General features: G+C 40.8%; 1 protein-coding gene across 1 annotated transcript in view; it reads right to left on the bottom strand.

The window, feature by feature from the left end:
- LOC138847567 (uncharacterized) overlaps positions 1–27773 on the bottom strand; it is a 673630-nt gene that overhangs the window by 567548 nt on the left and 78309 nt on the right. The window contains exon 10 of the mRNA XM_089323952.1: positions 27652–27764. Coding sequence (XP_089180078.1) covers positions 27652–27764 — 113 coding nt within the window. The remainder of the gene's footprint in view (positions 1–27651; positions 27765–27773) is intronic.

The following is a 27773-nucleotide window of genomic DNA, read 5'->3' as shown; positions in this document are numbered from 1 at the left end:
ATTTTGTGCAGGACATAAGTGCTGAGTTAAAAGCATTAATAGAGCAATTGTTTTCCATGAAGGATTTAGGGAGATAAAATTCACATACCATATTCATTCCTTTAAAGTATGTAATTTTGTAGGCTTAGGTATATTCACAGAGTAGAGTTGTACTAGTGTCACAACTACCCAATTCCTGAACATTTTCATCACTCTAAAAACAGATACCATGACAATTTGCAGTCATTCTCCATTTCCCCTAACTGTCCCCACAGCCCTGGGTAACCACCAAATGACTTCTATCTGTAATGATTTTCCTATATGGGGTATAGAAGCAAAATTATGCAATATGTGACTTTTCTTCCCTTAGCATCTTATTTTCAAGGTTCATCCATATGGAACTACACTACATTCCATTTTGTAGTTGAATGATATACCATTGTGTATATTTATCATATTTGGCTCTTCATTTCCACCATTTGGCCCTTTTGAGTTGCAATGTAGGTGACCATTTGTGTACAAATTTTTGTTTCCATTTCTCTTTTATTATGGCAAACTGTGTTTAGCTTTTTTTTTTGATTCATTATATGTTTTTCATCAAATTTTTTAACTTTTATTTAGTAAATATAAATTTCCAAAGTACAGTTTATGGATTACAATGGCTTCCCCCCCATAATTTCCCTCCCACTCACACCCCTCCCAACTCCCGCTCCCTCTCCCATTCCATTCACGTCAAGATTCATCTTCAATCATCTTTATATACAGAAGATCGATTTAGTATATATTAAGTAAATATTTCATCAGTTTGCACCCACACAGAAACACAAAGTGTAAAATACTGTTTCAGTACTAGTTATAGCATTACTTCACATTGGACAACACATTAAGGACAGATCCCATATGAGGAGTAAGTACACAGTGACTCCTGTTGTTGACTTAACAATTTGACACTCTTTGTTTATGGCGTCAGTGTTTAGCTTTTTAACCAACTGTCAAGCTGATTTCCAAATTAACTGCCCATTCCACCAGCAATGTATGAGGGTTCTAATTTCTTCACATCCTTGCCGACATATAGAAACATAGAATTAGACAAGAAAATGGCACTACTGACACTTCAACTAATCTAGGAACAAAGTCTTTTTTTTATTTGACAGATAGAGTTAGATAGTGAGAGAGAGACAGAGAGAAAGGTCTTCCTTCCATTAGTTCACCCCCAAATGGCTGCTACAGCCCGTGCGCTGCACCGATCCAAAGCCAGGAGCCATTGTCTCCAGCCTCCTGGTCTCCCATGCGGGTGCAGAGCCCAAGGACCTGGGCCATCCTCCACTGCCTCTCTCCACAGCAGAGAGCTGGACTGGAAGAGGAGCAACCGGGACAGAACTGGTGCCCCAACCGGAACTAGAACCCGGGGTGCTGGCGCTGTAGGTAGAGGATTAGCCTAGTGAGCCACGGGGCTGGCCCAAAGCTTACACTTTTTAAATCAATCACCATGTCAAATCAAGCAAAAGATTAAAAATGCACTTTTATAAATACAGTCTGACCCCACTTCTGCATAAACATTTGGATGTACATGTAAGAAAAAGCCTGAAATGAAAGGGGTTCAAATGCAACAGTTTTCAGAGAGGTGAGATTGTGGTGATTTTATTTATTTTTCTCTATACTTTTTGATATGTTGTAAATTTACCTAATAAACATAAGTTTTTAACCAGGGAGGATGAGAACATTTAAAATTACATTCAAATTTCAAAAATTAATTTATAAACCTCTGTTTTGATAGCAAGATGGCAGAAAGATCCAAGCTCTGTCCCATCCCCTTCTCAGCTATAAGTCCAAATCCAATGTCCTCCTGCTTGAGGTTTGATTTTGTTATTTGTTTTCCCACTAGGTGTGGAACCAATGGAATTTGCCAGGCCTGGATTTTGCCACATGTTTATAAGAGTCCTGGAGAAGTCTCACTGTCTTTCTTAAAGTTCACCCAGATACATCGTAAAGCAAAGTTGCTATTTGCTGCAGACATGCTGGGCTATCACTGGTCCATTCTGGTCCCTGGATGACTCTGAGGCTATTACCAACCATCCAACTGTGCCTCTGCCTGGCAAGACTCAACCTGTGCAGAGTCTGTAGTGGCTGTAACACCAAAGGAGGCAGACATTCTAGTGTTTACGTAACACTGCCTGCTCACCAGCATCCTTCCCATTTTCAGTGGGTACTAAGTTACCTGCAGAGCTACAGAAATGGAGAAGGAAGATCCTCAGTCCCAACACTGTCCCTGACACCCTGGAATCCCCCTCCCACCACGTTTTTCTCTTTTGGCTCTCTGAGCTGATGCGGTGCTTGGGATATCACCTTGAGCCTCAACCCACTCTCACATGAAGCCTGAAGCTCTATGTGATTATGGCTTCACTCTCACTTCATAAGCACACTTCCTACTTCATTCAGAAATATAAAAGAAATTAATGATTTCTTTTTCAATGAAGTAAATCAGAGTTGGAATTTGATACAGCAGTTAAGATGTCACTTTCAGATATGTACACTCCTAGGTTAAAAATCCTCACTTCTTTCCATCCAGTTCCTTGATAATGCACATCCAGAGAGAAAGTAGGTGATTGTTCAAGTTCCTGGGTCCCTGCCACCCAAGTGGAAGACCTCAATGGACTTTCAGGCTTCTAGTTTTATCCTGAAAAGCCCCAACTGTGTGGCTGGCACCGCGGCTCACTAGGCTAATCCTCTGCCTGCAGTGCCAGCATCCGGGGTTCTAGTCCTGGTCGGGACGCCGGATTCTGTCCTGGTTGCTCCTCTTCCAGTCCAGCTCTCTGCTATGGCACAGGAAGGCAGTGGAGGATGGCCCAGGTCCTTGGGCCCTGCACCCGCATGGGAGACCAGGAGGAAGCACCTGGCTCCTAGCTTTGGATAGGCGCAGCGCTCTGGCCGTAGCAGCCATTTGGGAGGGTGAACCAATGGAAGGAAGACCTTTCTCTGTCTCTCTCTCACTGTCTAAATCTGCCTGAAAAAAAAGCCCCAACTGTTGCAGGCCTTTAGGGAGTGAAGCAGCAAATGGAATCAATCTCTCTCTCGCTCTTGCTCTTGTTCTCGCTCTCCCTCTCCCTCTCGCTCTGCATTTCAAATAAATAAAAACAAATAAATTGTAAAAAAATAGAAACAGAAAACAGGAAGTAAACAGAAGAGAATTTCCATGCACTACCCTCACCACACTTGTGTACTACAACAGTATGCAAATACTCTATCTTATGCTTAATACTATAAATATTATTTTTCCCACAATTATAACTAACGTCTACCTTTCTACTTGCATACTGGATCAATTTCTCTCACTTGTGAATCATTAATTCTTCACTATTTATTCGTTCTTTCTCATTAATAAACAAACATAGGGTTATTTTCCCTAGACCAAAAACAAAATTCTCTTGATATGCTTCCCCTGCCAGTCTATACCACCTAAAATTCGTCATCTCCAAATTTCTCTTGAATCTACTCCAGTAACTCCTTATTCTCTGCTCAGAAACATCCTCTCTCTCTCTCTCTCTCTCTCTCTCTCTCACACACACACACACACACACACCACAGAAACTGCTCTTCACAAGGTCAACAATTACCTCTATTAAGTGTCAGTATCTTACGTTACTTGTCAGCAGCATTTGTCACAGTTAATCTGTTTCCTTCTTGATATACTTTTCTGACTTCATTTTTTTTTACAGGCAGAGTGGACAGTGAGAGAAAGAGAGAGACAGAGAGAAAGGTCTTCCTTTGCCGTTGGTTCACCCTCCAATGGCCGCCGTGGCCGGCGCGCTGCGGCAGGCGCACCACGCTGATCCAATGGCAGGAGCCAGGTGCTTATCCTGGTCTCCCATGGGGTGCAGGGCCCAAGTACGTGGGCCATCCTCCTCTGCACTCCCTGGCCACAGCAGAGAGCTGGCCTGGAAGAGGGGCAACCAGGACAGAATCCAGCGCCCTGACCGGGACTAGAACCCTGTGTGCCGGCACTGCAAGGCGGAGGATTAGCCTAGTGAGCCGCAACTTCAGTTTTAAGCTACCATGTGATTTTGGGTTTCCTACAACCTCATTGGTGTATCAGTCACCTTTGTTTATTTTCAGCATAAATTTTATTTTTAGAGTGACTCAGGCAATAGTTTCTGAACCACTTATTTTCTCTGTCTTTACTCAATTCCAGTATCTTGGCCTGGCTTGAAATACTATCTGTATACCACTAAATTGTGAATTTAAATCTCTAGTACACTCTTCTCTTCCAAATTACATACTTGTGTATCCAATGGCCTGTTCAATATCTACAACTTGAGGTATAATAGACATCCCAAATTCAACATGTCCAAAAGTAGATTTCTGATTAACTCACAATTTTCTCCTTCCACAGCCTTCCTGTTGTCAGTTTATGTCAGTTTATAGGATTTTCAAACTCCATGTTGCTCAAACGAAAAACCTTGGAATTAAAATACTTAATTCCTCACACTTAATATGTAATCCATCAAGAAATGCAGTTACAATTAACATTGAAATATATACAGAAAACAATGATTTCCTGTCATATACATTGCCATCACCCTGGCCAAAGCCACTATCATCCCTAGTCTGTACTGATACACTATCCTCACAACTAATATCCTTGATGCCACTCTATACTCTTAAAGTACACACTTATCACAGTGGTCAGAGTGATCTTTTTAAAAATTAAATCGTAGCATTCAGTTCCTGTGGAGTAGCTGGTTCCACAGTAGCAGTCAAGTTATTATCATAAAAATGTACAAAATTTATGAGACAATGTTTCAGACATTAAAGAACAGATAACATATGATTCTAATAACTGACACAAGAAAAACCCACAAGGTACACCTCAACCTTCTGCCTAGAGACAGTCCCCCAATCATGCTGCAGTGAACTTTCTCTGTTCTAACTCATGTTAGAAAGTCCTTTAAGATACCTTTTGTGGGGCCAGCACTGTGGCTCAGTAGGTTAATCTTCTGCCTGTGGTGGCGGCATCCCATATGGGCACCGGTTCTATCCCTGGCTGCTCCTCTTCCATTCCAACTTTCTGTTGTGGCCTGGGAAACCAGTGGAAGATGGCCCAGGCACTTAGGCCCCTGCACCTGTATGAGAGACCCAGAGGAAGATCCTGGCTCCTGGCCTCAGATAGGCCCATCTGCAACACTGCGGCCATTTGGGGAGTGAGCCAGCAGATGGGAGACCTCTCTCTCTGCCTCTTACTCTCACTGTCCGTAAATTTACCTCTCAAATAAATAAATAAAATCTTAAAAAAAAAACCCACTTTTTACTTTCTTGGATTGACATGAGTCAAATCAACTTACCCAGAACAAAAATTAACTCTTTTTTTTTGAGAACATAACAAAATTCAGAGACTCTATAATGAATCATTCACAATGTATTTTTTAAAGATTTATTTTATTTATTTGAAAGACAGAGTTACAGAGAGAGGTAGAGACAGAGAGAGAGAGAGGCCTTCCATCCACTGGTTCACTCCCCAAAATGGCCGCAATTGCCAGAGCTGCACTGATCCAAAGCCAGGAGCCAGGAGCTTCTTCCAGGCCTCCCACATGCGTGCAGGGGCCCAAGGAGTTGGGCCATCTTCTATTGCTATCCCAGGCCATGGCAGAGAGCTGGATCAGAAGAGGAGCAGCTGGGACTAGAACCAGCACCCATATGAGATGCCGGTGCTGCAGGCAGAGGATTAACCCACTGTGCCACAGCGCCGGCCCTCACAATGTATCTTATACAATAAAAAGTGACTAAATATGCAAAGAAAAAGGGAAATGTAAACAATAATCAAGAAAATGACTCAGAAATAGTCTGGGGTTGAATTTAGCAAATAATATCAAAGCAGCAAATTATAAAACTATTCAAATAATTAGAATAAGGTCTAAGCAGTGAACAGATAAAATCGTCCATGTAAAAATAGGAAAAATGGGGACTAGCATTGTGGTACAATTGTTTAAGCCATCACCTGCAACACCGGCATCCTGTATCAGAGCACTTGTTCAAGTCTCAGCTGCTCAGCTTCCAATCCAGCTCTCTGCTAATGTGCCTAGGAAGGCAGTGGAAGATGGCTGAAGTATTCAGACCACTGTCCATTCATTTAGGAGGCCATATGGATTTCCTGGCTCCTGTTGTTGGCCTGGCCCAGCCTCGGCTGTGGTGGCCATTTGAGAAGTCAGCCAGCAGATGAAAGATTCTCTCTCTGTCTCTCTCTCTCTGTCACTCTGCCTCTCAAATGAAATAAATAAATATTTTAAAAATAGGGAAATGGAAAACAAATGGAAATTCTAAAATTGAAAAGTGGAATTATTGATAAAACAGTATACATATGTGCATATAAATATACATTTATGTGCATGTTTGTGTGTGCGTGCGTGTGTGTGTGTGTGTGTGTGTGTAGTCTTACCAACAGAGTGGAAATGGCAGAGAAAGAATCAGTATTCATAATGACAAATCAACTTATCCAATTTGAGGAAAAGAAAGGATAAAAATTATTAAAGAAAAATAGATACCTTGGGATCCCTAAGGCAATATTGAGTGATCTAAAATATGTTCCATTAGGAGAAAAAAATACAGTACAGAAAAAATAGCTTTCCCAAGAATATAAATATAATATATGGATGAATGGGCAATTTCCAGGGATAAGTAAGCAGCTTATGTCTACATGTTGTATCTACACCTATACTTATATCTATGGTATAGAGTTTCAAAATTCAGAGAGAAAACTGGAACTAAAGTAAGAAGCAACTAAATCTACACTGAGTCAAAGACTGTAAAATGCTTGACTCAGTAATTGATAAAACAAATAAACAAAATCCAGTGAAGATCTGAACAAAAACATTTATAGAACATTGCAAGTATCAAATGCAGAGTATGCATTACTTTCTACTGCAAACTGAAGATGCACAAAATGAACCATATGCTAAATCATAAGATTCAATGAATTGCTAGAGATTGAAATCTTACACGTGTGTCCTCTGAACAAAACATAACAATTTGAAACTGATAACAATATTATTAGTAAATCACTAAATAATTGGAAATTAAATAATAAACTGTGAATTAAGATATGTGTCAAAGATGAACTCACAAAGGACATTCAAAATTACTATACAACAGGTCGGCGCCATGGCTCACTAGGCTAATCCTCTGCCTGTGGTGCCGGTACCCTGGGTTCTAGTCCCGATTGGGGCGCCGGATTCTGTCCTGGTTGCTCCTCTTCCAGTCCAGCTCTCTGCTGTGACCCGGGAAGGCAGTGGAGGATGGCCCAAGTGCTTGGGCCCTGCACCCACATGGGAGACCAGAAGAGAAGCACCTGGCTCCTGGCTTCGGATCTGCCCAGCGCACCAGCCACAAAGTGCCGGCCACAGCGGCCATTTGGGGGATGAACCAAAGAGAAAAAGAAAGACCTTTCTCTCTCTCTCTCTCTCTCTCACTGTCTAACTCTGCCTGTCAAAAAAATAAATAAATCAAATAAACTACTATACAACAGTTGACAACAGAATTGTTACATATAAAGCCTGTGAGATACAGTTAAACAATGCTCAGATATAAATTTAGAGATTTAAAGGCACATATCAAAAGAAAAATAATTCATAACAATGCTTTATGTTTCCACCTAATAAGTCAGAAATGGAAATGGAAAAATTCAGTGCAAATTACAAAATGCAAATGAATAATAAAAATGATAGCACAAATAAATAAAAAAGAAAACATAAATAACTAAAAAAACTACCAAAGGAAAAAGTTGATTCTTTATAAAGATTAATTAAATTTTAAAATAAGAAAATCAAGAAAAAAATCACATATTAATATCAATAATAAAAGAATTGTCATCACAAAAACTTGTACATACTTTAGAAGTTAATAAGTAGGCCAGTGAAGTGGCACAGTAGATTAATCTTCCACCTGCAGTGTTGACATCTCATATGGCCACCAGTTTGGGTCCCAGCTGCTCCTCTTCTGATCCAGCTCTCTGCTATGGCCTAGAAAGCAGTAGAAGATGGCCCAAGTCCTTGGTCCCCTGCACAAATATTGGAGACCCAGAAGTAGCTCCTGGCTCCTGACTTCAGATCAGTCTGGCTCGGCTGTTGCAGCCATTTGGGGAGTAAACCAGCGGAAGGAAGACCTTTCTCTCTGTCTCTACCTCTCACTGTCTGTAACTCCACCTCTCAAATAAATAAATAAAATCTTTAAAAAAAAGTTAATAAGTAAATATAATAAACAAATTTATGGCAATTTTATAACCAATCAAATGGACACATCTTGAAAATATAACTTATCAAAACTGACTTAATGACTAACATACAATCTAAACAACTGAAATCCCTTAAGTAATTTTAACTTATAATTTTATAAAAGTAAAAAAGTAAAAAGTAAAAATACCGACCTAAATTATTTCATTGGTAAATTCTTTGAAAAATTAGCTGGGAAATAAAACCACTATTATGCAAACCATTTCAGAAAATACAGAAGGTAGAACACATCACAAGACATTTCATAGGACCAGAAAAATCTTAGAGGAAATGAAAAATATACAGCAATATTTATTTATGAATAAGAATGTAAACATCCCCAATGGAACAGTAGCAAATTGATTCCAATACTATATGAAAATGATAGGCCGGCTAATCCTCCGCCTGCGGTGCAGACACACAGGGTTCTAGTCCCGGTCGGGGCTCCGGATTCTGTCCCGGTTGCTCCTCTTCCAGTCCAGCCCTCTGCTGTGGCCTGGGAGTGCAGTGGAGGATGGCCCAAGTCTTTGGGCCCTGCACCCACATGGGAGACCAGGAGAAGCACCTGGCTCCTGGCTTTGGATCAGCGCGGTGCCACAGCACGCCAGCCATGGCGGCCATTGGAGGGTGAACCAACGGTAAAGGAAGACCTTTCTCTCTGTCTCTCTCTTTCTCTCACTGTCCACTCTGCCTGTCAAAAAAAAAAAGATAGTGCATCATGCTCAAGTAGAGTTTATACCATAAATGCAAGGTTGATCTAAAATTCAAAAATCAGTCATTATATTTAACCACATTAAAAGATTAAAGAAAAAAACTCATACGGTTATCTAAATAAAATTAGAAAAATCATTTAATAATGGTCAAGGCAGTGTGGCGTAGTGGGTAATGCGTCTGCCTGCATCCCATATAGGTGCTGGCTCCTGCCCCAGCTGCTCCACTTCTGATCCAACTCTCTGCAAACGGCCTGGGAAGGCAGCAGAAGATGACCCAAGTGGGAGACCAGGAAAAAGCTCCTGGCTTCTGGCATCAGCCTGGGCCAGCCTTGGCAGTTGCAGCCATGTGGGGAATGAACCAGCAGATGGAAGATTCCAGGTCAATATGCAAATAGTGTTTTATTTATCTATGCTAGTAGCAAACAATTGGAAAATATTAAATAAATAAATAAATAAATAAAACTTTTAGCAATAGCTTCAAAAATATAAGCCACTTAGGAATAAATGTAACAATAGTTATGTTAAGCATCCAGTACACTCCTGAATTGAAAGATAATATTGTCAAGATTTCCATTAACGCAAATAAATCTATATATTTAGTGCAATTCCAATTGGATTTCTGGTAGGCATATTAATTAATGTATTATATTTTGAAAAAAAATTGAAAGGAGGGAAGAGAGAGAGAAAGAGATTTTTCCATCCACTGGTTTATTCCCAAAATGCCTGCAGCAGAGTTGGGCCTGGCGAAAGCCAGGAGCCTGGAATATAATCTGGGTCTCCTGCATAAGTAGGAGGAACCCAGTTACTTGAGCCATCACCTGCTGCATCTCAAGTGCACAATAGCAGGAAGCTAGAATCAGAAACAGAGCTGGGATTCAAATCCAGGCACTCTGATGAGGGATGTGGGTGTCCCAAGTGGCAGTGTAACCCCTTCACCAAACACCCACCCTGTTGTTGTTGGTGGTGGTGGTGGTGGCAGTGGCATTTTTAATAGAAATTGGTTAGTTGATTCCAAAATATTTGTGAAAATCCGAAGTAACAAGAATAGCTAAAACCATTTTGGAAAGCAGAACATAATAAAATACCTCCACTACCTGATTTTAAGATTGAAAATAAACCTGCATGCAGCAAAGCAGCAGTACGTTATTGATACAACACTTACACATAAAAATAATTGGTACGGAATAGAGAGCCCAGAAGTAGATATATAAATGCATATTTAATGATATTAGAGCAGTATCTTAGCCCATTGTGGCTGCTGTAACAAATACCAACAAATAGGCCCTTTATAAGCAATAGCAGTTTTCTCCCACGGGAAACTGGGAAGTCAGAGATTATGGAATAGGCAAGTTCAGTGTCTTGTGAGGAAAGAAGCAAGGCCACTCTCCAGGACCTCTTTTAAAAGGGCACTAATACAATTACTTCCCCAAAGTCCTATCTTTTTATACCATCACTTTGGGGTTAATTTTCCACACACGACTCTGGGAAATGGGGAGGGTGGCACGTCAATATTCAGCTTACTACCATCAAAGTGTCATCAATTCAGTGCAGACAGAATACATTGTATACATAAATACCAGACACTGAGAAGAATCAAGTAAAGGTTGACTGTTAATGAAAATAAACTTCCTAAGATAGCAAAATCACATTTTAAAATATTTATAATATTTTCATATGAAGTGAATTCATATGTGCTTCAAAGTACTGGAAAATATCGAAAGCTTATATAAGAAGACTATGACCTTGTCTAAATAACACTGGAGTCGGCGAACTCAAAATGCTTCCATAGCCTTGGCAACTCATGACAAGAGCCTAGGGTGATTACTGACACCATAAACAAGAGTGTCAATTTGCTAAGTTAATATCAGGAGTCACTGTGTACTTACTTCTCATGTGGGATCTGTCCTTAATGTGTTGTCCAATGTGAAGTAATGCTATAACTAGTACTGAATCAGTATTTTACACTTTATGTTCTGTGTGGGTGCAAACTGATGAAATCTTTACTTAATATATACTAAATCAATCTGTATATAAAGATAATTGAAAATGAATCTTGATGCAAATGGAATGGGAGAGGGAGTGGGAGATGGGAGGGGTGCAGGTGGGAGGGAAGTTATGGGGGGAAAAAGCCATTGTAATCCATAAACTGTACTTAGGAAATTTATATTTATTAAATAAAAGTTTAAAAAAAAGAAAACAGCATGCTAAGAAAACAGACATAAAAGGCTCCATGTTGTACGAGTCCATGTACATGACATGTCTGGAACAGGTAAATCTATTGAAATAGAAACTGGATGAATGGCTGCCAGACACTATTTAATGGGTATAGGGCTTCCTTTCAGGAGGATGAACATTTTTTGAAACTTGATGGAGGTGATAGCAGCACATTACTATGGATGTACTATGTATCAGGGAATTGAACACTTTAAAACATTCATTTATGAGTATAAAGGAAGCTGAAAATAGCTCTTTGTAAAAATTAAGAATGGGAAATTTTCATAATAATATGTTGAAAAAGAAAACTTCTGCCCTTGCAAAGATATCGTAAAGAATATCAGGGGACAAATCACTAAGATAAAATGTTCTCACGACATATACCTGATTTGTGCTTGTTGCATATAAATAACTCTTTCAGCTTTATACTAATAAATAATTTTTTAAGACAGATTTATTTATTTGAAAACCAAAGTGACAGAAAAAGGAAGAGACAGAGGGAGAAAAAGAGATCTTCCATGAATTGATCCACTCCCCAAATGGCTGCAACAGCTGGGTCAGGCCAAATCAGGAGCCAAGAACTCCATCTGGATATCCCATGTGAGTGGCAGGAGCGCATGTATTTAGGCCATCATATGCTGCTTCCCAGGCGGAGCAGCAATGAGGTGGATCTGAAGCTGAGTAGCCAAAACTTGAACCTGCTCTCTAATATGGGATGTGGGCATCCCAAGTGGCGACTTAACCTTCTCCATCACAATATTGGCCCCATAATTTGATTTTTAAGTGGATAAGAAATGAGTAAAGATTTCCTAAAAGAAAATATATGAATTGCCAATTAAACATACATTGCTCAAATATCATTATTCATCAGAAAATTCTAAATTAAAAACATACCACTATAATTAGAGTAGCTAAAATTAAACTGTAAAAGACTGATAAGCACTGGGAACAATGGAAACTCCCTTAAACTTATTTTGGAGATATAAAATAGTAAAACCAATTTGTCAAGCAATTTGGCAGTTTCTTGTAAATTAGGTGTACAGTGACCATATGACTGAGCCATTCTACTGCTAGGTATTTACCTAAGAGAATTGAAAATATAAGTCAGCACAAAGATTGGTGCCCTGATTTTTTTTAATGTTTGCTTTTATGTATTTGAAAGGCAGAGTGATGGCCAGGAATGGGATGTTGAAAAACAGAGACAGAGACAGAAATAGACAATGGTATCTTTCATCTGCTGGTTCACTTTCCAGCTGGTTGCAACAGCAAGGACCGGGTCAGACCAAAGCCATTACTTAGGTGCAAGGGGCTCAAGTACTTGAGCCATCACTTCCTGCCTACCGGAGGCAGAACATATGGGATGAGAGTATCCAGAGCAGCAGCTGAGCCTGCTGGGCCACAACACTAGCTGCAATTTTTATAGCATATATATTCATGTTTGCCCCAAACTGAAAGTGATATGAATATCTATCAACAAGTGAATGGATTTTAAAACTATGACGTATCTACACATTGGAATACTAATTAGCACTAAAAGTAATGAATTACTACTGCACATAGAATGGATAAATTTCCTAGATGTAGTATTTAGCAAAGAAGACTGTAATGGAAGAATCCATGCTATATGTTAATTCTAAAATACATAGGTCTAATGTATTGTGATGGAAATGTGAGCCGAGGTGGTACCAGGGACAGGAGATAAGAATGAGAGTTGACTTCTTTACAATATTCAGAAAATTCTTGGGGTGATGCAAATATTCTGTGTCTTGATTGTGGTAGTGATTATACAACCATGTACATTTAAAAATATTTCATGAAACTATAATACAATTAAACTGAATGAGCATTGTTGCATGTAAAAAATACTTCAGTGAAGTAGATATTAAAAATACCCAAGCCAGATCATGCCACTCCCTTATCATGGTATGGCTCCCCATTTTCTCTCATGGTAATGCTAAAATCCTTCCAGTAGCCTAAAAGTGCCTTATGGACTGCACCCCTCTCCTGAGCCAACCTCTCTGATCTCAATCCTTAACACTCTTGGACTTATTTGCTTCACTTTTGCCACACTTGATTCCTTGCTTTTGCTGAAACATGCAAAGAATGCAATTGTTTTAGGGACTTTTCACTGTCTCCCTTGTTTGAAACGCTCTTTTTGCAGATAATAGCTAACCCTTCAACTTTTTTGAGTATTTGTCAAATGTTAGCATCTAAATGAAGCCTTTGATGACTAAAAAAATTGTTGGGACAGGCATTTAGCCTAGTAATTAAGATACCTGCATCCCATATTGGAATGTCTATGTCAGCTCAGCTCCTGATTGCAGCTTCCTGATAATGCAGACCCTGGGGAGAGGAACAGCAGTAAAAACTAGAGTGGTTGGGTTCCTGGCACTCATGTGGGAGAATTGGGTGGAGTTCTTGACTTCCAGTTTCAGCCTCAGGTATTGGAGAGTGGCCCAACAAATGGGAGGTCTCTCTCACTTGCTGTCACTCTTGTTCTCCTTTCTCCCTCTCCTGCTGTCTCTCTCTCCTTCTCTTTCTCTTTGTCCCATTGACTCTCATATTTTAACAAAACTACTTAAAATTGTATGTATGTTCTTGTCCCCTACATATATATATCTAGCATTCATAGTACACTCTACCCTCCTCTTAATTTTTACCTTAGCATACTCACCTTCAAATGCAGTACGTGTGTGTCAGTCATTGTCAGTATCCCCTTGCAAGAATGTAAGGTTCATAATAGCTGGTATAATTGCAACTATCGATCAACATATAGGTCTCTGTTGAACCACCAACAACAGATTCTCCTTCTACACACCATCTATATCAAAATGTGCAGAGAAGGGTCCAAGAATCTGCATTTTAACCTATACCTTGAATGATTCTAATGATCACGGTTGCTCAAGACATATTTTATCTACCTACATTTGGAATTTCTCTAGCCTTTCAGCTTATTTCTCTCCAATACATAGCTCTTCAGATAGTCTTACTCACTAAAGAGAATATTTGTTCCTGGAGGGGTTGGGTGGGCCCCACCTCTTCAAACCCATCTTGAACTGTCACAAAAAGCATCTTGCCTGTAGCAGGAATGTGCAAGGTGCATTATTCACCTTAAATAAATGTTTGATTGATTGCTATCCAATTTGTTCACTAGGCTGCAACCTTAGGTAAAACTATTTAGAACTGTTCAAGGGACATTGCTGAGTCACCTGTATGTTCTTTGTCACGTATCTTCTCAGAAAGTCAAATTTGGTGAGCGATCCCAGCCTTTGGCTTTGCTTAGTTCTTTCTGGGGGTTGTTAGAGACATATAAACAAAGAAATGTTCTCTGTCTTTCAACTAGAGTGCCAGCTCACAACTCCCACGTACACAGGTTAAATGCCAGTGGGGCTGGCTGAGTAGAAGGCAGCTAAGACACACTGGGCACAGTGTTTTCTTTGGTGCTTTATAGAAGAGGGTGAGTAATTAACAGTCTTCACTACAATTCACCTATCTGTACACCTCAATATTTGCATTTACCCTTCTTTGCCTACAAAAAGCACAGTCTCTACAATGAAAACAATCCAAAACCTCATCCAATTACTGTATATATTCATTTTCCAAATTCGTCAGGTAACACAATGTTAGAGAATGCGTGTTTTATGGAGGTGATTTATGGATTAAATGACCAATAAATTTGGAATATCAGGCTTTAGGTTTATGTGAGTGTGTTTGTGTGTGTGTATAATAGCTTTAATGAATTTCCATAAACTTGCCATACATTTGCCCACTTAAAGTTCACCATTCAATGATTTGTAAAGTGTATTCAGGGAGTTGAGCAGTCATCACCACATCAATTTTAGAACATTTTTGCTACCCTGAAAAGAAACTCTATACCTTTCAGGTACCCAACTGAAAAGTTACATAAAAAGTTATTTGAAATATAAACCTTGGTAGACTCCTGGTATATTATACTGAAGTTACAGACACAGCTCTCAAGCTTCCTTTATTTCTTCTTTGCTTTGGTTAGGGATTTGATGCATTAGTTTAATGATGACTGCCTGAGGTAATCTGAAAGCAATAGGTTTGGGCATTAAGGTAACTCCCTTAGTAAAATCTCTGCCACAGTCTCATGTCCATTTGATTGGCTGGAAAAATTCTACTGGAATGTTGAGATTCCAGTTTGCTCTCTGATCATTTGGAATTACTGAAGCAATTGTCTTTTCCAAACCTGGAAACTGCACATCTTTGGACTGTCTCTATTCCCTTCCATCTCAGATAATATTGTCAGGAGAACTTTTGTCCGAATTCGCCTCTTTTTAATGATCTTATAAAAGGAGCCAACACAAATATTCTGATGCTTTCCAATCACTTTCTCTAGAGCTACAGTTTAAGTAGGCATTAGATTTTACTCAAAGTTATCTTTAGTGACAGTTTTATCATGGCTTTCCATGACGTGAAAAGAGTTATCAATTATAAGCCTATAATATCTTTGTCCCTGCCACCTGCCTGTTGGGATTTTATCGTGATATCTACTTCAATATACAATTCCACTTAGTTAGAACAAAGTTAAGGTGGTGTAGCAGAGACGTACAAATAGGATGGTGAAATAAAGCAGTTTTTTCTCTCATTTATAGTCTTAATGTGAAGAACCCCAGTTATGTCGGTTTAAAGATATTTAGGAACCCAGATTACTTCCTGGTTAAGTTATTGTTTGGGTATACATAAAGACACAGATATCATATTCCTAATTAGATGTATATTGTCACTATAAAAAGGATTTCAGCTAGTGGGAAGGGAGAAGAGGAGGACACACATTTTAGTCTTAAGGTTCAAACCAGGAAGATTACTTATGCGTACATTCCATTACTAATAATGTCATATGACAATGTCTAACTGCAGGAGATTCTTGGAAAAGTGGTCCAGTTGGACAGCCATGTGCCCAGACAAGCTTTTATTATTAAGGAAGAAAAGGAAACTAGATTCAGGTGCACATATATCATCTTAGGTAACCACAATTTCCCCTTGCTTCCTCCACACTCAGAACTTAAGGTCTTCACTTGCATTTATGCATAACGATCTATACACAATTTCATTTAGGGAGCATTTTCTGAGTCCTTATACAACTTCACCTTCCCAAAATCACTGTGAGACAAAAGGTGCTAATTTGGGGCTCCAATTGGAAAAAAATTAATCAAAGTGAAAAGAAGTTATCTCACAAATAGCAAGCCTGAGCTTAATACTCCAATTTTCTAACCTCAAGTATCTGCATTTTTTTCCACTATCCTGTGTTCCATTTTTTTTCTTCTCTCTAAGAATCGTCTGTCATATGGTTATTGCTCAGTTAATCTGTTGCTGCCTTGCATTGCCCTCATACTTGCTAGAACGTGCCACAGGTCCACATGAATGGGACTCTATTATGTTAGGTTTTAAAAAAAAATTCTTCTTTCTTGTATTCCTTCCTTCATTTCTTTCTATCTTTTTTCTTTCTTTCTTTCAGTCTTTGTTTTTTATTTGAAATGGAGAGACAGAGGTAGAGAGAGAGAAAGAGAGAGAGGGAGAGAGATGATGGAGATAGAGATAGAGATAGATCTTTCATCTGCTGGTTAACTTCTCAAATGGCTGCAAGAGTCAGGGCTAAGCCAGGCTCAATACAAAAACTCCATTTTGTCCTCCCACATGGGTAGCAGGGGCCCAAGAACTTGGGCCATCTTTAGCTGTCTTTCCAGGTACATTAGAAGGAGGCTGGATCATACATGTGGTAACTGATACTTAAACTTGCATTCCATTATGGAATGCCAGGATTGTAAGTGGTAGATTAATGTGCTGTAACACAATGCTGACCCCTTACCTTGTAAGTTTGATTGTGTGTGTGTGTCTAATTGAGATTAATAGGCATAGCCAGACCAATAGAAGTTCTATCCTTGAACCATTAAAATAGGTTTTTAATTCCACTCTGTGTGTAATTTATCCTTCTTGGTATGCCCTTCCTTCTGTTCTCTTCCAGCCTGTGTTCATCAACTGCTTCAACTCTGGTTCCAACACAGACTTTTGAACAACATTCATCATTTTCCCTCAATATTCAAATTCAGAGGATATTTGCCTGGTTGCCATTTTACCTCAATAGTTCAATCTTCACACTAGGGACAGAGTGCTGTTTCTTAGAGTTATGTCAGATCATACTAGAGTTTCCATAATAAAGTACCACAGACTGGGTGGCATACACAGAAGAAATATATTTTCTCACAGTTTTGGGTGCTAGAAACTCAAAATCAATGTAGTTTTCAGGGTTGGTTTCCCTTGAGGTTTCTTGCGTTGGTTTGTAGATGGCCATCTTCTCCCTGTGTCAATTTATGGTCTTTTGCGTGTGCCTACATTTTAATTTCCTCTCCCTATAAGGACATCAGTCAGATTAGAATAGGGCCCATCCTAATGATCTTGTTTTAACTTAGTTGCTTCCTTAAATACCCTATATCCAAATGTACTCATGTTTTATGACACTTGTGGTGAAAACTTCAACACATGAATTTGGAAGCACATAATTCAGTATGACACCACTTCTGTGCTGAAAATCTTTGACTGTCCCTTTTCATTCAGAGTAAAAGCTAACATCCTTCCATTGTCAGTGAAGACATCTCATCTCTCTGACCCCATCTCCTAGCACTCTCCCATTTACCTGCTTTGCTTAGCCATACCAGGCATGTTGCCATTTCTCCAATGCATTGTCACACCTCAGGACTTTGTATTTCTCTTCTCTGTTCTGGTATTGTTTTCCCCTCAGATATCTACATGACTCATTCTCTCCATTTAATCTTTTTATCAATCACAGCATCCTATTAAAAATAATGATGTACCCCCTCAGCACTATATCACACATCTCCCTTACTTCATCTTCAGATATTTTTCATATTCCAATATTTCATGTAATTGACTCATTTTTTTTCAAGCTTCTCCTCCCACAAAATGAAAGCTTGACGAGGCCAGTGACCTTTTCTGTAGTGCTTACTTCTGTATTCCCAGGTTCCAGAAGAGTCCATAACATATAGTAAGTGTTCAGAAAATATTTGCTGAAAGAACCAGTAAGCTATGCTTATTAAGAACACAACTGAGAGAAAGAAAGAAAAATAAGTGAAAGTTCTCAGCAATTGAAACTGTGATCAAAACACTCAAATTCCACATCACATGCATTTTTTTCAAAGGGGGCCCTCAGTACATAACTTGTAGCCTATAAACTGGAGTTTACATCCAATTCCATGAAACATGTGTATCTAAATTTCAATTCTCAGAACAGAACATGAACTGTCAGGGAAAAGTGGATTTATGAAAGAAGCAGAAAACAGGCTTGCTGACAATCATGAGAACTGGCAGTAGACTGACAGCCAAGAAAGGGAAGAAACCTTGTAAAAAGAGATACATTGACCCAAAAAGCACATCCATCCAGGGCCATTTTTCATAGAAGTACAGTGAATACATCTAAGTAGCAACCAAAAAATCTACTGTCATAGCCAAAGACAAGAAGTGAAGTTCACAAGAACAACCAGGACAAATTAGGAAGAGATGACATATGTCTAATGTGCTTGATTTCACTAAAATAGAAAATTGTACCATATCTGGGAGATGTATTGCCCTCTTAATATACTAAGTTTAAATAATTCTTTTCAAAAGCCTTGATGTTAAAACTGGTGAACTTCCTTTAGAATCCCTCTAAAGGAAGATTCCTTAATCCTTAGGCTGGTAAATATGACATAAGAAATATGATTGTCTTGGTGCAATTCTTTGTATCATTCGTCTTCTCTGAGGACCTGAATAGATGGCCTCCCAGAGCTTTTACTATCTTCTCTAGTACACTCCCAGATCACCAACACACACCTGGTTGGTTGATGCTTGTCTTTTAGATTTTTTCTCACTTCCTAGCTACAAGGACCAACTGGAAATATCTCTAGTCCACAAAGCCTTAAATTCTAACATATTCTACGAATTTTCTGTGGGTTTTGTCTGCCTGTCAGGAAATCCCAGCCATTCCTCCATGACCAAATAGACAAGAAAGCACATCTAAGAGGGGATAAAGAAATGTGGTCGAATCATTCCCTCTCTATAACATTACTTGGTCAAAGAACTGCCTGTCCATACTATGAACAGAGTCCAGGTTTTAGGACCATGGCATGTACAGCCAGAACGCCAGGGACACAGCCATGGTTCAGAACCACAAGGTAAAATTCACAGAGACATGATATTAAGTACAAACCAGAACCAAGTGATCTCAATAGGAGCACAGGGAGTAGGAGCTGTAGATGGTACAGGAAGAGAACTAAGAAGGGCAAAATTATACATCCCCAAGGCCAAGAGTGTAGGCAAGGTCCAAACTCAGATGGACTCATTCCATCCAATGGACTAGAATTCTGTAGGCCCAGCTTCAGGCAGCTCAACCTACTTCCATGAATGCTCCAGAGTTCCGTCTTCTGCGGTTCTCCATCAGCTTTCTGAGGGATTGCAGTAATTCTTATGTCTTCTACCACTGTGATCATGTGAACCACTTTGCTGTCTGAAGAATAGGGAGAAATCTGTGACATTTGGTGTTAGGGGCCTCAGCTCTGTTACTTTCTGTTGGTGTGATTATAGGTTAGTCATTTATTTTCTATAGGATTCAGTTGCTTCACCTGGGAGGTGCCAAAAAACATGTCTACTTCACAGAATTGGGGTAAGAGTTAAGTAAAATCAAGAAGATGAAGATGCTTTGAAAAACATACAGTGTTATGCAATATTATTCCTAATGTTAATGAGCCTATCCCTAAGTTATATACTTCTGTCCTATGATCTAGCCTGATATATTATTACCTGCCTTCTGAAAATTTCCACTTGGACTCAGGGTTAACAAATCCCTAATTGTCAAAACCCCTAACTGCATCACTGAATTTCCCCTCCTTCTTCTAAAGCCCATCTCAGGGAAGGGCACCAGAGGCACTTGGGGCCCAAGCCTGAAAGCTGAAGATTCGCATTAACCGAACAATCCATCACCACTCACATCTAATCTGTCTCTGGCAGCCAGACTGAGATTTGTTACCTGATAGGCTTTCAACCCTTTCTGTCCTTCCCCTTTGCCCTGACCTAAGCCAGAGCCTCAGTATTTCTGTCCTGGAACATTGCAAAAACATTAAGAGATTCAGCTACTGCTGGTCTCACACTCATCTCAAAACCATACCTGCCATCACAGCCAGGTTAATAGTTAAAAGCATTTCTAATCACATAAAATACCTCTCCTTAAACCCTTGAAAGATGTCTTGTATATCTACAAAAGAAAAACCCAGTCTCAGCAGCTTGGAGCTAGAGACACACAGCACCTTCACTTCCCACCCTATCCCTCTAAATATCCAGTGTTCTTGCTACTCCTGCAGAAGCATCCTGGATAGACCATGTCTACTCCAATCTCCCTGACTTTTTCCCATCGTGCTTTATCATCACTCTTATCATGGAATGAGACCTTCCTAGAGTTACAAGACACCACAGTCTGTGGACACCAAGGGCCCCCGTGATAGTTTTTTTTAATCTTTCAATGAGTTTTTTTCTAGCACAGTCTCATACAGAATGCAATTGGTGGCTTTGGAAAGTCACCAATTTGGAAAATACACAGTACTAAGAGACCATGGACACCAGAAAGACCTATGCGATAATTATCAGATGATTTTAGGTTCAATTGTTGCTAGCTCAAGTTCTGCCACTAATGAAAAGAATCAACTGCATCGTGATGACTGTGAGATGGTCCTCAACGACGTTGCTATGCTGCTGAATCAAGCAACCAAGCAGCCCACATACTCTGGACTTCCTGTTGTAAATGTTTTTGTTTTCTGAGTCAGTCCAAGTAAGGGTTTTCATTATTTGCCGCTAAAAGCAGCATAAATGATCCAACACAGTAACCAACTTGGGTAATAACACAGCCTAAGTGTGCAAAGGAACTATAATATTTCTCATATCAAACAAACAAAAATAGAAACTGAGGCCCAGCAAAGGAAAGTGATATCCCTTTCTAAGAATACATTGAAAATTTTATGACTAATTGCACTGATTATCATAATGCTAATTAATGGTTGTAGTCTGGATTATTAAATAAATAATATTTGTTTCCTTCTAGTTTTGCTCTTAAATTGTTGTGCACTGGGGCAACAAGTTTCCATAGCATAGATAGAACTCAATGAAGACCAAGTGTAAACAGGCATGAATGAAGTCCCAAGGGTTTGCCTGCCAAAAAAAATTGCAGAAACGTTAGTGTTGACATTAGGACATCCGAATAAATGTGATGTCTCTAACATACTTGGCTAATCTATGGTTCTTATAACATCAGAAGTGTTAGGATAATGTGTGTTATGTTTATGTTTATTGTGAAAATGGATATGGGGGAGCTCAAACCATTCCTGCCTGAATGCACAAAGCACAAGAACCAAAGGAGCAGGCTCTCTAATTTCAAGGTTAAATGTTTTGTCCTGGCTAACTTAGAGTCAAAAAGTAATGGAGAATTTGATTGATTCCTCTACTTTCTGTCAGAAAATTCTTCACTTACCATGTCAAGAAGGCTTCTTTTCTGTACAGCTCCTTTAAAGGTGGCACTTGCTTGTGGAGGTAGTAGACTCCCTATCTCAGGTTCAAACTGAATTTGAATTTCTTACTTGGTAGGGAGACTAAAACCAGATTCTTATTTTGAGAAAAACTCAGGAGTAGCTTCATAAAATGTTTTAGAGTCCTTTCCAAATCTAGATTCCTTTTACAGGCCATCATACAAGGCTCTTAGAGACAGAAACATACTCTCTGTTTTTTTTTTTTTTTTTTTTCCTTTTCAAAATTGCCCACAGAAACAGAAGAGCTCAAATCTGGCTAGTTCACTACTGAATACTTTTTATTTCCTATGTGAGCATTATCCTTCATAATTTTGGAACTGAGACCCTACTGATGGGGCATTGGAAAAGGGGTAACGGCTGCTCTTTGTAAAGACCTTTTTTTACCCTGAAACTATACATTTTCCCAATCTGTTGGGAAAAAATCCCTCTTGTACAACAAGCTGCTACACACTGTAGATCTCATGCCAGAGTTCCCATCATTCAAGGAACTTCTTGGAGCACATAACCAAGCTCAACACTCCCAATTGTGACCTCTAATAAACAGTTAGGCCCAGCAAGTATTACAATTTTTTTTTTTTTGACAGGCAGAGTGGACAGTGAGAGAGAGAGACAGAGAGAAAGGTCTTCCTTTGCCGTTGGTTCACCCTCCAATGGCCGCCGCGGCCGGCGCACCGCGCTGATCCGATGGCAGGAGCCAGGAGCCAGGTGCTTTTCCTGGTCTCCCATGGGGTGCAGGGCCCAAGCACCTGGGCCATCCTCCACTGCACTCCCTGGCCACAGCAGAGGGCTGGCCTGGAAGAGGGGCAACCGGGACAGAATCCGGCGCCCCGACCGGGACTAGAACCCGGTGTGCCGGCGCCGCTAGGCGGAGGATTAGCCTAGTGAGCCGCGGCGCCGGCCAAGTATTACAATTTGACAATTGATTTTCCTTAGGTTTTGGAGAAGAAATGTCTCTCAGTAAGCCAGCTACATCTAACCAAGGCACCAGGAAAAAGTGCCCCTTCTGGGAATACCAACAGAGACTCCTCCTTTCCTTTCCTCCGTAAATTCTAACAAGGCATGGAAGTGTGGCTAGTGAAGGAAGGAAAACAATATTGTTCCCAGTCAATGTCAAAGTGTCTATTTGTTCCCTTGAGACCATTTGGGAAAGTTTTTCTTATAGGTGACATAAAGAAACTTGGCTCCTCAGGGTTATTCGAGATCAGAAACCTTGTGCCTTGAACTTCAGGTTTGGGAAAACAGGCAAGCCAGTAAACCATCCAGGCTAGTGCTAAGTCCTGCAGCTCTGAAGGATGACTCATCTGCTTTTACCACCACTTGAAATAAACGATAATGGCTTGGCAGCCTCTCGTATATTAATAGCCTTGTCATTTTTCCTTCCTCCTGCTCCCTTTATTCCACATTGGAATTAGAGGTGGCAAAAGTACTTTCAGAGCTGATTACCCTGAGTTTTCTGGAGCCGAGGATGGCCTCTGTACCTTGGCCAGACTGACAGCCTGGTTGTCATTCTCTTATCGTCCTTCTTGGCTGTATGATGAATTTTAACTTCTTTGTGGCATTTCATACTGTAAATTATCAGATTTATTCCATGGTCTGTGTCTTGCCTGTTTTCCTGCTTGTAATGCCGCTCATATGATGTTGCCACTCAATCACTGTCCCCAATTATGCCATTCTTCTTCTTTGTAGAGTGGGTGCCACCAGCCTGAGGTGTTCACTCACTAGCCAGGTAGTCAAGTACTCAAGTTATGGAGTCCTGTTTTGTCCATGATGTTTCCACGTTTTTGGGCCATGAGCCATTGTTCTGCAGTGTACAAGTATACCTGGACCTGGCATGGTGTTCCTCGTCAGATATTTCCTGAGTGCTATTCAAGAGCTCAGGGATATCACATGTGACTGCACCTACCATTTATCAACTATTAACAGTAATGGTGAGAATGGTTGGTAAAGTTTTGTGTGTACTGACCATGTGCCAGGCACTATGTGCCACTGAATTATCACAAATGTCCCTGGAAGTGGGATGCATTATAATTCCTGTTTTTACACATGAGTAACAGGGAGCCCAAGGGGCTCTAAATACCTGTTTTGTGATCATCTACCTAGCATCTAGGGAAGGATCTGGAATTCCAAACCTGTCCTGTCTCCAGAAAAGCCCAAAGGCTTATCACTACCCTCATTGCCTCTGCTTCCATTATCAGTCTATCTGCTCTAAAGCTCTGCTGTCCCCTGCATGTCCTTTCATCTACCTCAACACCTGGCTTAGCTTTATAGATAGCTCTTTCTCCCGCCTGACTCTCCCAGTGTCCCAGCATCTCATTCTTCTTGCAAGCCCAGTTACTTAAACTAAGAGTCTTGCACAACTTATCTGGGCTAGTATTTTTCCCTTGGCCTAAAAGGAAAAGCATGTCATGCATGTGCTACAAATCATGCCAAGTGAGGGCAGGGACACACAAGCTTTCTGATCAGTGGCTCTGGTTTTATGCCTCAACTGCATACATAGCAGGACACATAGTGGTTTGCTATTGGTTGTGAAATTTGGTTATTCACTTCTGACAAGGGGATGCTTGTTGCTCTTCTGATCAATGGATAGTTTGGTTTAGTTAGGAAAATACATCTGCTAACATAAACTTCTTGTTTATAGCCAGCTTGAATATCAAGTTGAAGAGAGACATGTCTGAAATGCAAATAGTCAGAGAGTAGAAATTATACCCCATTATTTGCATGTATGCACACACACACACAGCTAGACAATAAATGTGAATATTTATCTCTAATAAAATATTAGAAAGTGAAATGCAAAGGAATTTTCTCATGGCTCTAATTCTAAGCTCTTCCCCCTTCTCTTTCTGTCTTCTTTATTTCTGTTCTGCCACCTTGGTCACCTGGGAAGACCATGTGAGTCTTCTCCAGCAAACCTGTAGCCTTCGCCTCTTTCCACACTGCATCTATGGAACTACCAAACCTGAAAAGCAGATATCCCAGATGCTGCTCCCTACCATGGCTCCACTTTTGGCCATCCCCATAGGTCTAGTCTCCATCAGATTCATGACTCCCTTTCTGGGAGAAAAGGTGCTCTGGCCTCTCCTTCCTGTGAGCTCTTAAGCCTGCCCTACCAGGGGGATCTTCTGACACACAACCTTCTGTTCCACACTTACCTAAAACTTCCTCATTGCCCAGAGGAAAAAGTACAATCTGTTAGCTTAACATTCAAGACTCAGTGCTAGCCTCTCCAGCCTCCTACTCTAGCTTTTGCTCCCACAATTCATCTTCACACAAATGCTTCTAGTAAACCCCTCCAGGTTCCCTGTCAAGCACTAAATATTTCTGGTTTCAACACCCCAGCTGATTCTCAGCTTGGAGTGCTCATCTCTTTACCTCTGCCACCTTCAAGATCCCTGTCTTGATGCAATGAACTCAGGACCTTTGGAAGAATCTTCCTGGAAATTCTGGGCCTTTATTTCTTTCTACCTTGTACAAGCATGTTTCAAATGATTTGTGAAAACATTTTCAAAAATTGTTTTGAATCCAGATTTTTTTTGCAGTATGTATTTTCCATTATTTTTTGAAGACCCCTTACACTAACAGTTTCTGAGACAAGTCCCAATACCTCTCTGGCAAAACATATGTGAGACACAAGGCTGTGTCTAAGGCCTTGCTGTGTATTTCTCCACCAGCAAGCTGGGTTCTGACACAGACAAGCACTTGGAGAACTCAGAAAAGAGTAATAACACACAGTAGTTTCCACAACTCCTCACAGCTACCCTATAGATGAGGTTTATAATGAAAATGGCAAAATGTGATTAATCTCAACATGTAAGAGAAAAGTACCTAGGGTTTTCTGATGAGGGAGCTGTAACCACTTGCTACTCTTGGCTGCCTAGGATTCAGTCACTCTTTCAGCAAATGTAATTAATTCCTACTGGTCAATGAGCACTGTACTCCACCCAGGGGAATACAGGTAAATCATGCTAACCTTTGTCTGCCAGAGCTCCAATGTCAGTGGAGGAAGTGACATATATAAAACAATTTAAATCTAAGGTTGGCCACAATAAGTGCACATTTGCCTCTCTCTGCAGCAGCCTAGTGCAGACAAAACATCAGCCACTGATCAGTGGCTCTGGTTTTATTCCTCAACTACACACATGGCAGGACACATAGTGGTTTGCTATTGGTTGTGAAATTTGGTTATTCACTTCTGACAAGGGGATGCTTGTTGCTCTTCTGATCAATGGATAGTTTGGTTTAGTTAGGAAAATACATCTGCTAACATAAACTTCTTGTTTATAGCCAGCTTGAATATCAAGTTGAAGAGAGACATGTTGAAATACAAATAGTCAGAGGTGGGTGGATAGGCAGCATTCTCTTTCCCATGATCTAAGGAAGGGTCTGTGACTGTTCCCTCCATGGCAATGCCCCTCTTGGGCAAGACCAGTTACAAAATTTGCAGGGCTCAGGGAAAAAGAAAAATGCTGCTCCATTTGTTCAAAAATTACTAAGATATTCTAGAGTTGACTACAAAGCCAAGCGTTACAAGGTGGGAGACCCCTTGTATTTACAATTTTAGAGGTCACATGCACGTGGAACTGGCCCTGCCACTGGACTAGGAAGCATAAGTACAGAAAGCATAAATGTGCCTTGCAGTTTTTCTTTTTCTCTTGCACTGGAAGCTGAAGAGAGCCTCAGGTCCAAGTGTGCACAGCCACACACAGGCAGTTACAAATATTTGTTGTGTGCCTGCTGTGTGCCCAGAACTCTTCTAAGTTTTAGGGATACAATGGAGTACCAGGTACACTCTCTCTCTCTCTCTCTCTCTCTGTGTGTGTGTGTGTGTGCGTGTGTGTGTGTGAGAGAGAGAGAGAGAGAGGAGGAGGAGAGAGAGAAAGAGAGACAGAGAGACAGAGAGAGAGAGACCGAATTGTTTTTTTCTAGCAGGGGAAACCCACTGTAAACAGTAAAATGCCCAAGAAAATTATCAATTAGCAAGCAGTGTTGTGAAGATAACAAAGCAGAGTGATGTGATTCAGGGGGTGTGGGGGTGGAAAGGGTATATGAGATTAGCACAGCACAGTAAAGCCTCTCCAAGGAACACCAGGCATGCTGGGATGTGCACAGACTTTGTAGAGCAACAGGTGTGGATATTGCTAGTGTTTGGCAGCAGCTAGTTACCCAAATCTTGTCCATCCTTCCCAGGGGAAGTGCATCAGGAGGATCTAGGCCAGAAGATGAAGTCCAGGGATTTTTAAGACACTTGAAATGTTCCCCTGGAAAAGAGGCTATGTACCCTTCCCTTCTGATACCACCTGGAGCCAAGTCTCAAAAAGATTTGACCACCCAGTCTTGGAAAGGGAGTTTCCAAGGCCTCCTGCTTGCAGGTGGTCTCTCACACAACCAAGCCCCAGAACCTGAAAGGTTGAACATGGAGCCAGGTTACATCAGTTCCTGCAAACAACCCTGCTTGGTCTTCTGATGACCAGTCCTCACTCGCCCCCAAATACCTGGAAAAAGCCTGTAGAGAAAGGTGAGAGCCTGGGGAAGAGGCCCATAAGTCACTCTTCTTCCAAGGAAGGTGTTAGGCTACCCAGCTTACATCAGATGTCAAAAGGTGTGCTCTGAAGGAGCTGAGGGTTTGGGGAGCCATAATGTGCAACAAGTGAGGTAGCTAACAGCTAGAGAGCACTATTAAAGTCCATGGAGCGCCAGCGGTTTGGAGGAGGCCAAGGAGGTAAAAGCCCCCCTCCCCCAGTCCCCTGCAAGCCGCCTTTTCTCCGGCCGGAGGCCCGCGTGAGGCAGCTTGCCTCCCCCTCCCTTCCCCCGTCCCCCGCCTCTGGCTGTCTGGCTGAGCTGCAGTGGTGGCGGCAGGGGGCGGGGGGGGGGGGGCTTGGCGGCAGGGCTCCCCCCTCCTACTGCCGCCTGATCGCCAAAGCCTCCGCCCGCCCTTTGCTGCAGCAGCGATCACGTCGTCGGAGTTTTCCATCGGGGCTCGGGGGCGGGCCCAGGGTGGGGAGCGCGGGGCGGGGCTAGTGGGA

Source organism: Oryctolagus cuniculus, chromosome X, assembly GCF_051225735.1.
Source record: "Oryctolagus cuniculus isolate XC-2025 breed Fujian yellow rabbit chromosome X, ASM5122573v1, whole genome shotgun sequence".
Taxonomy (NCBI): Eukaryota; Metazoa; Chordata; class Mammalia; order Lagomorpha; family Leporidae; genus Oryctolagus; species Oryctolagus cuniculus.
The sequence above is the reverse complement of the archived record's forward strand: the minus strand, read 5'-3'. Positions and strand labels throughout refer to the sequence as shown.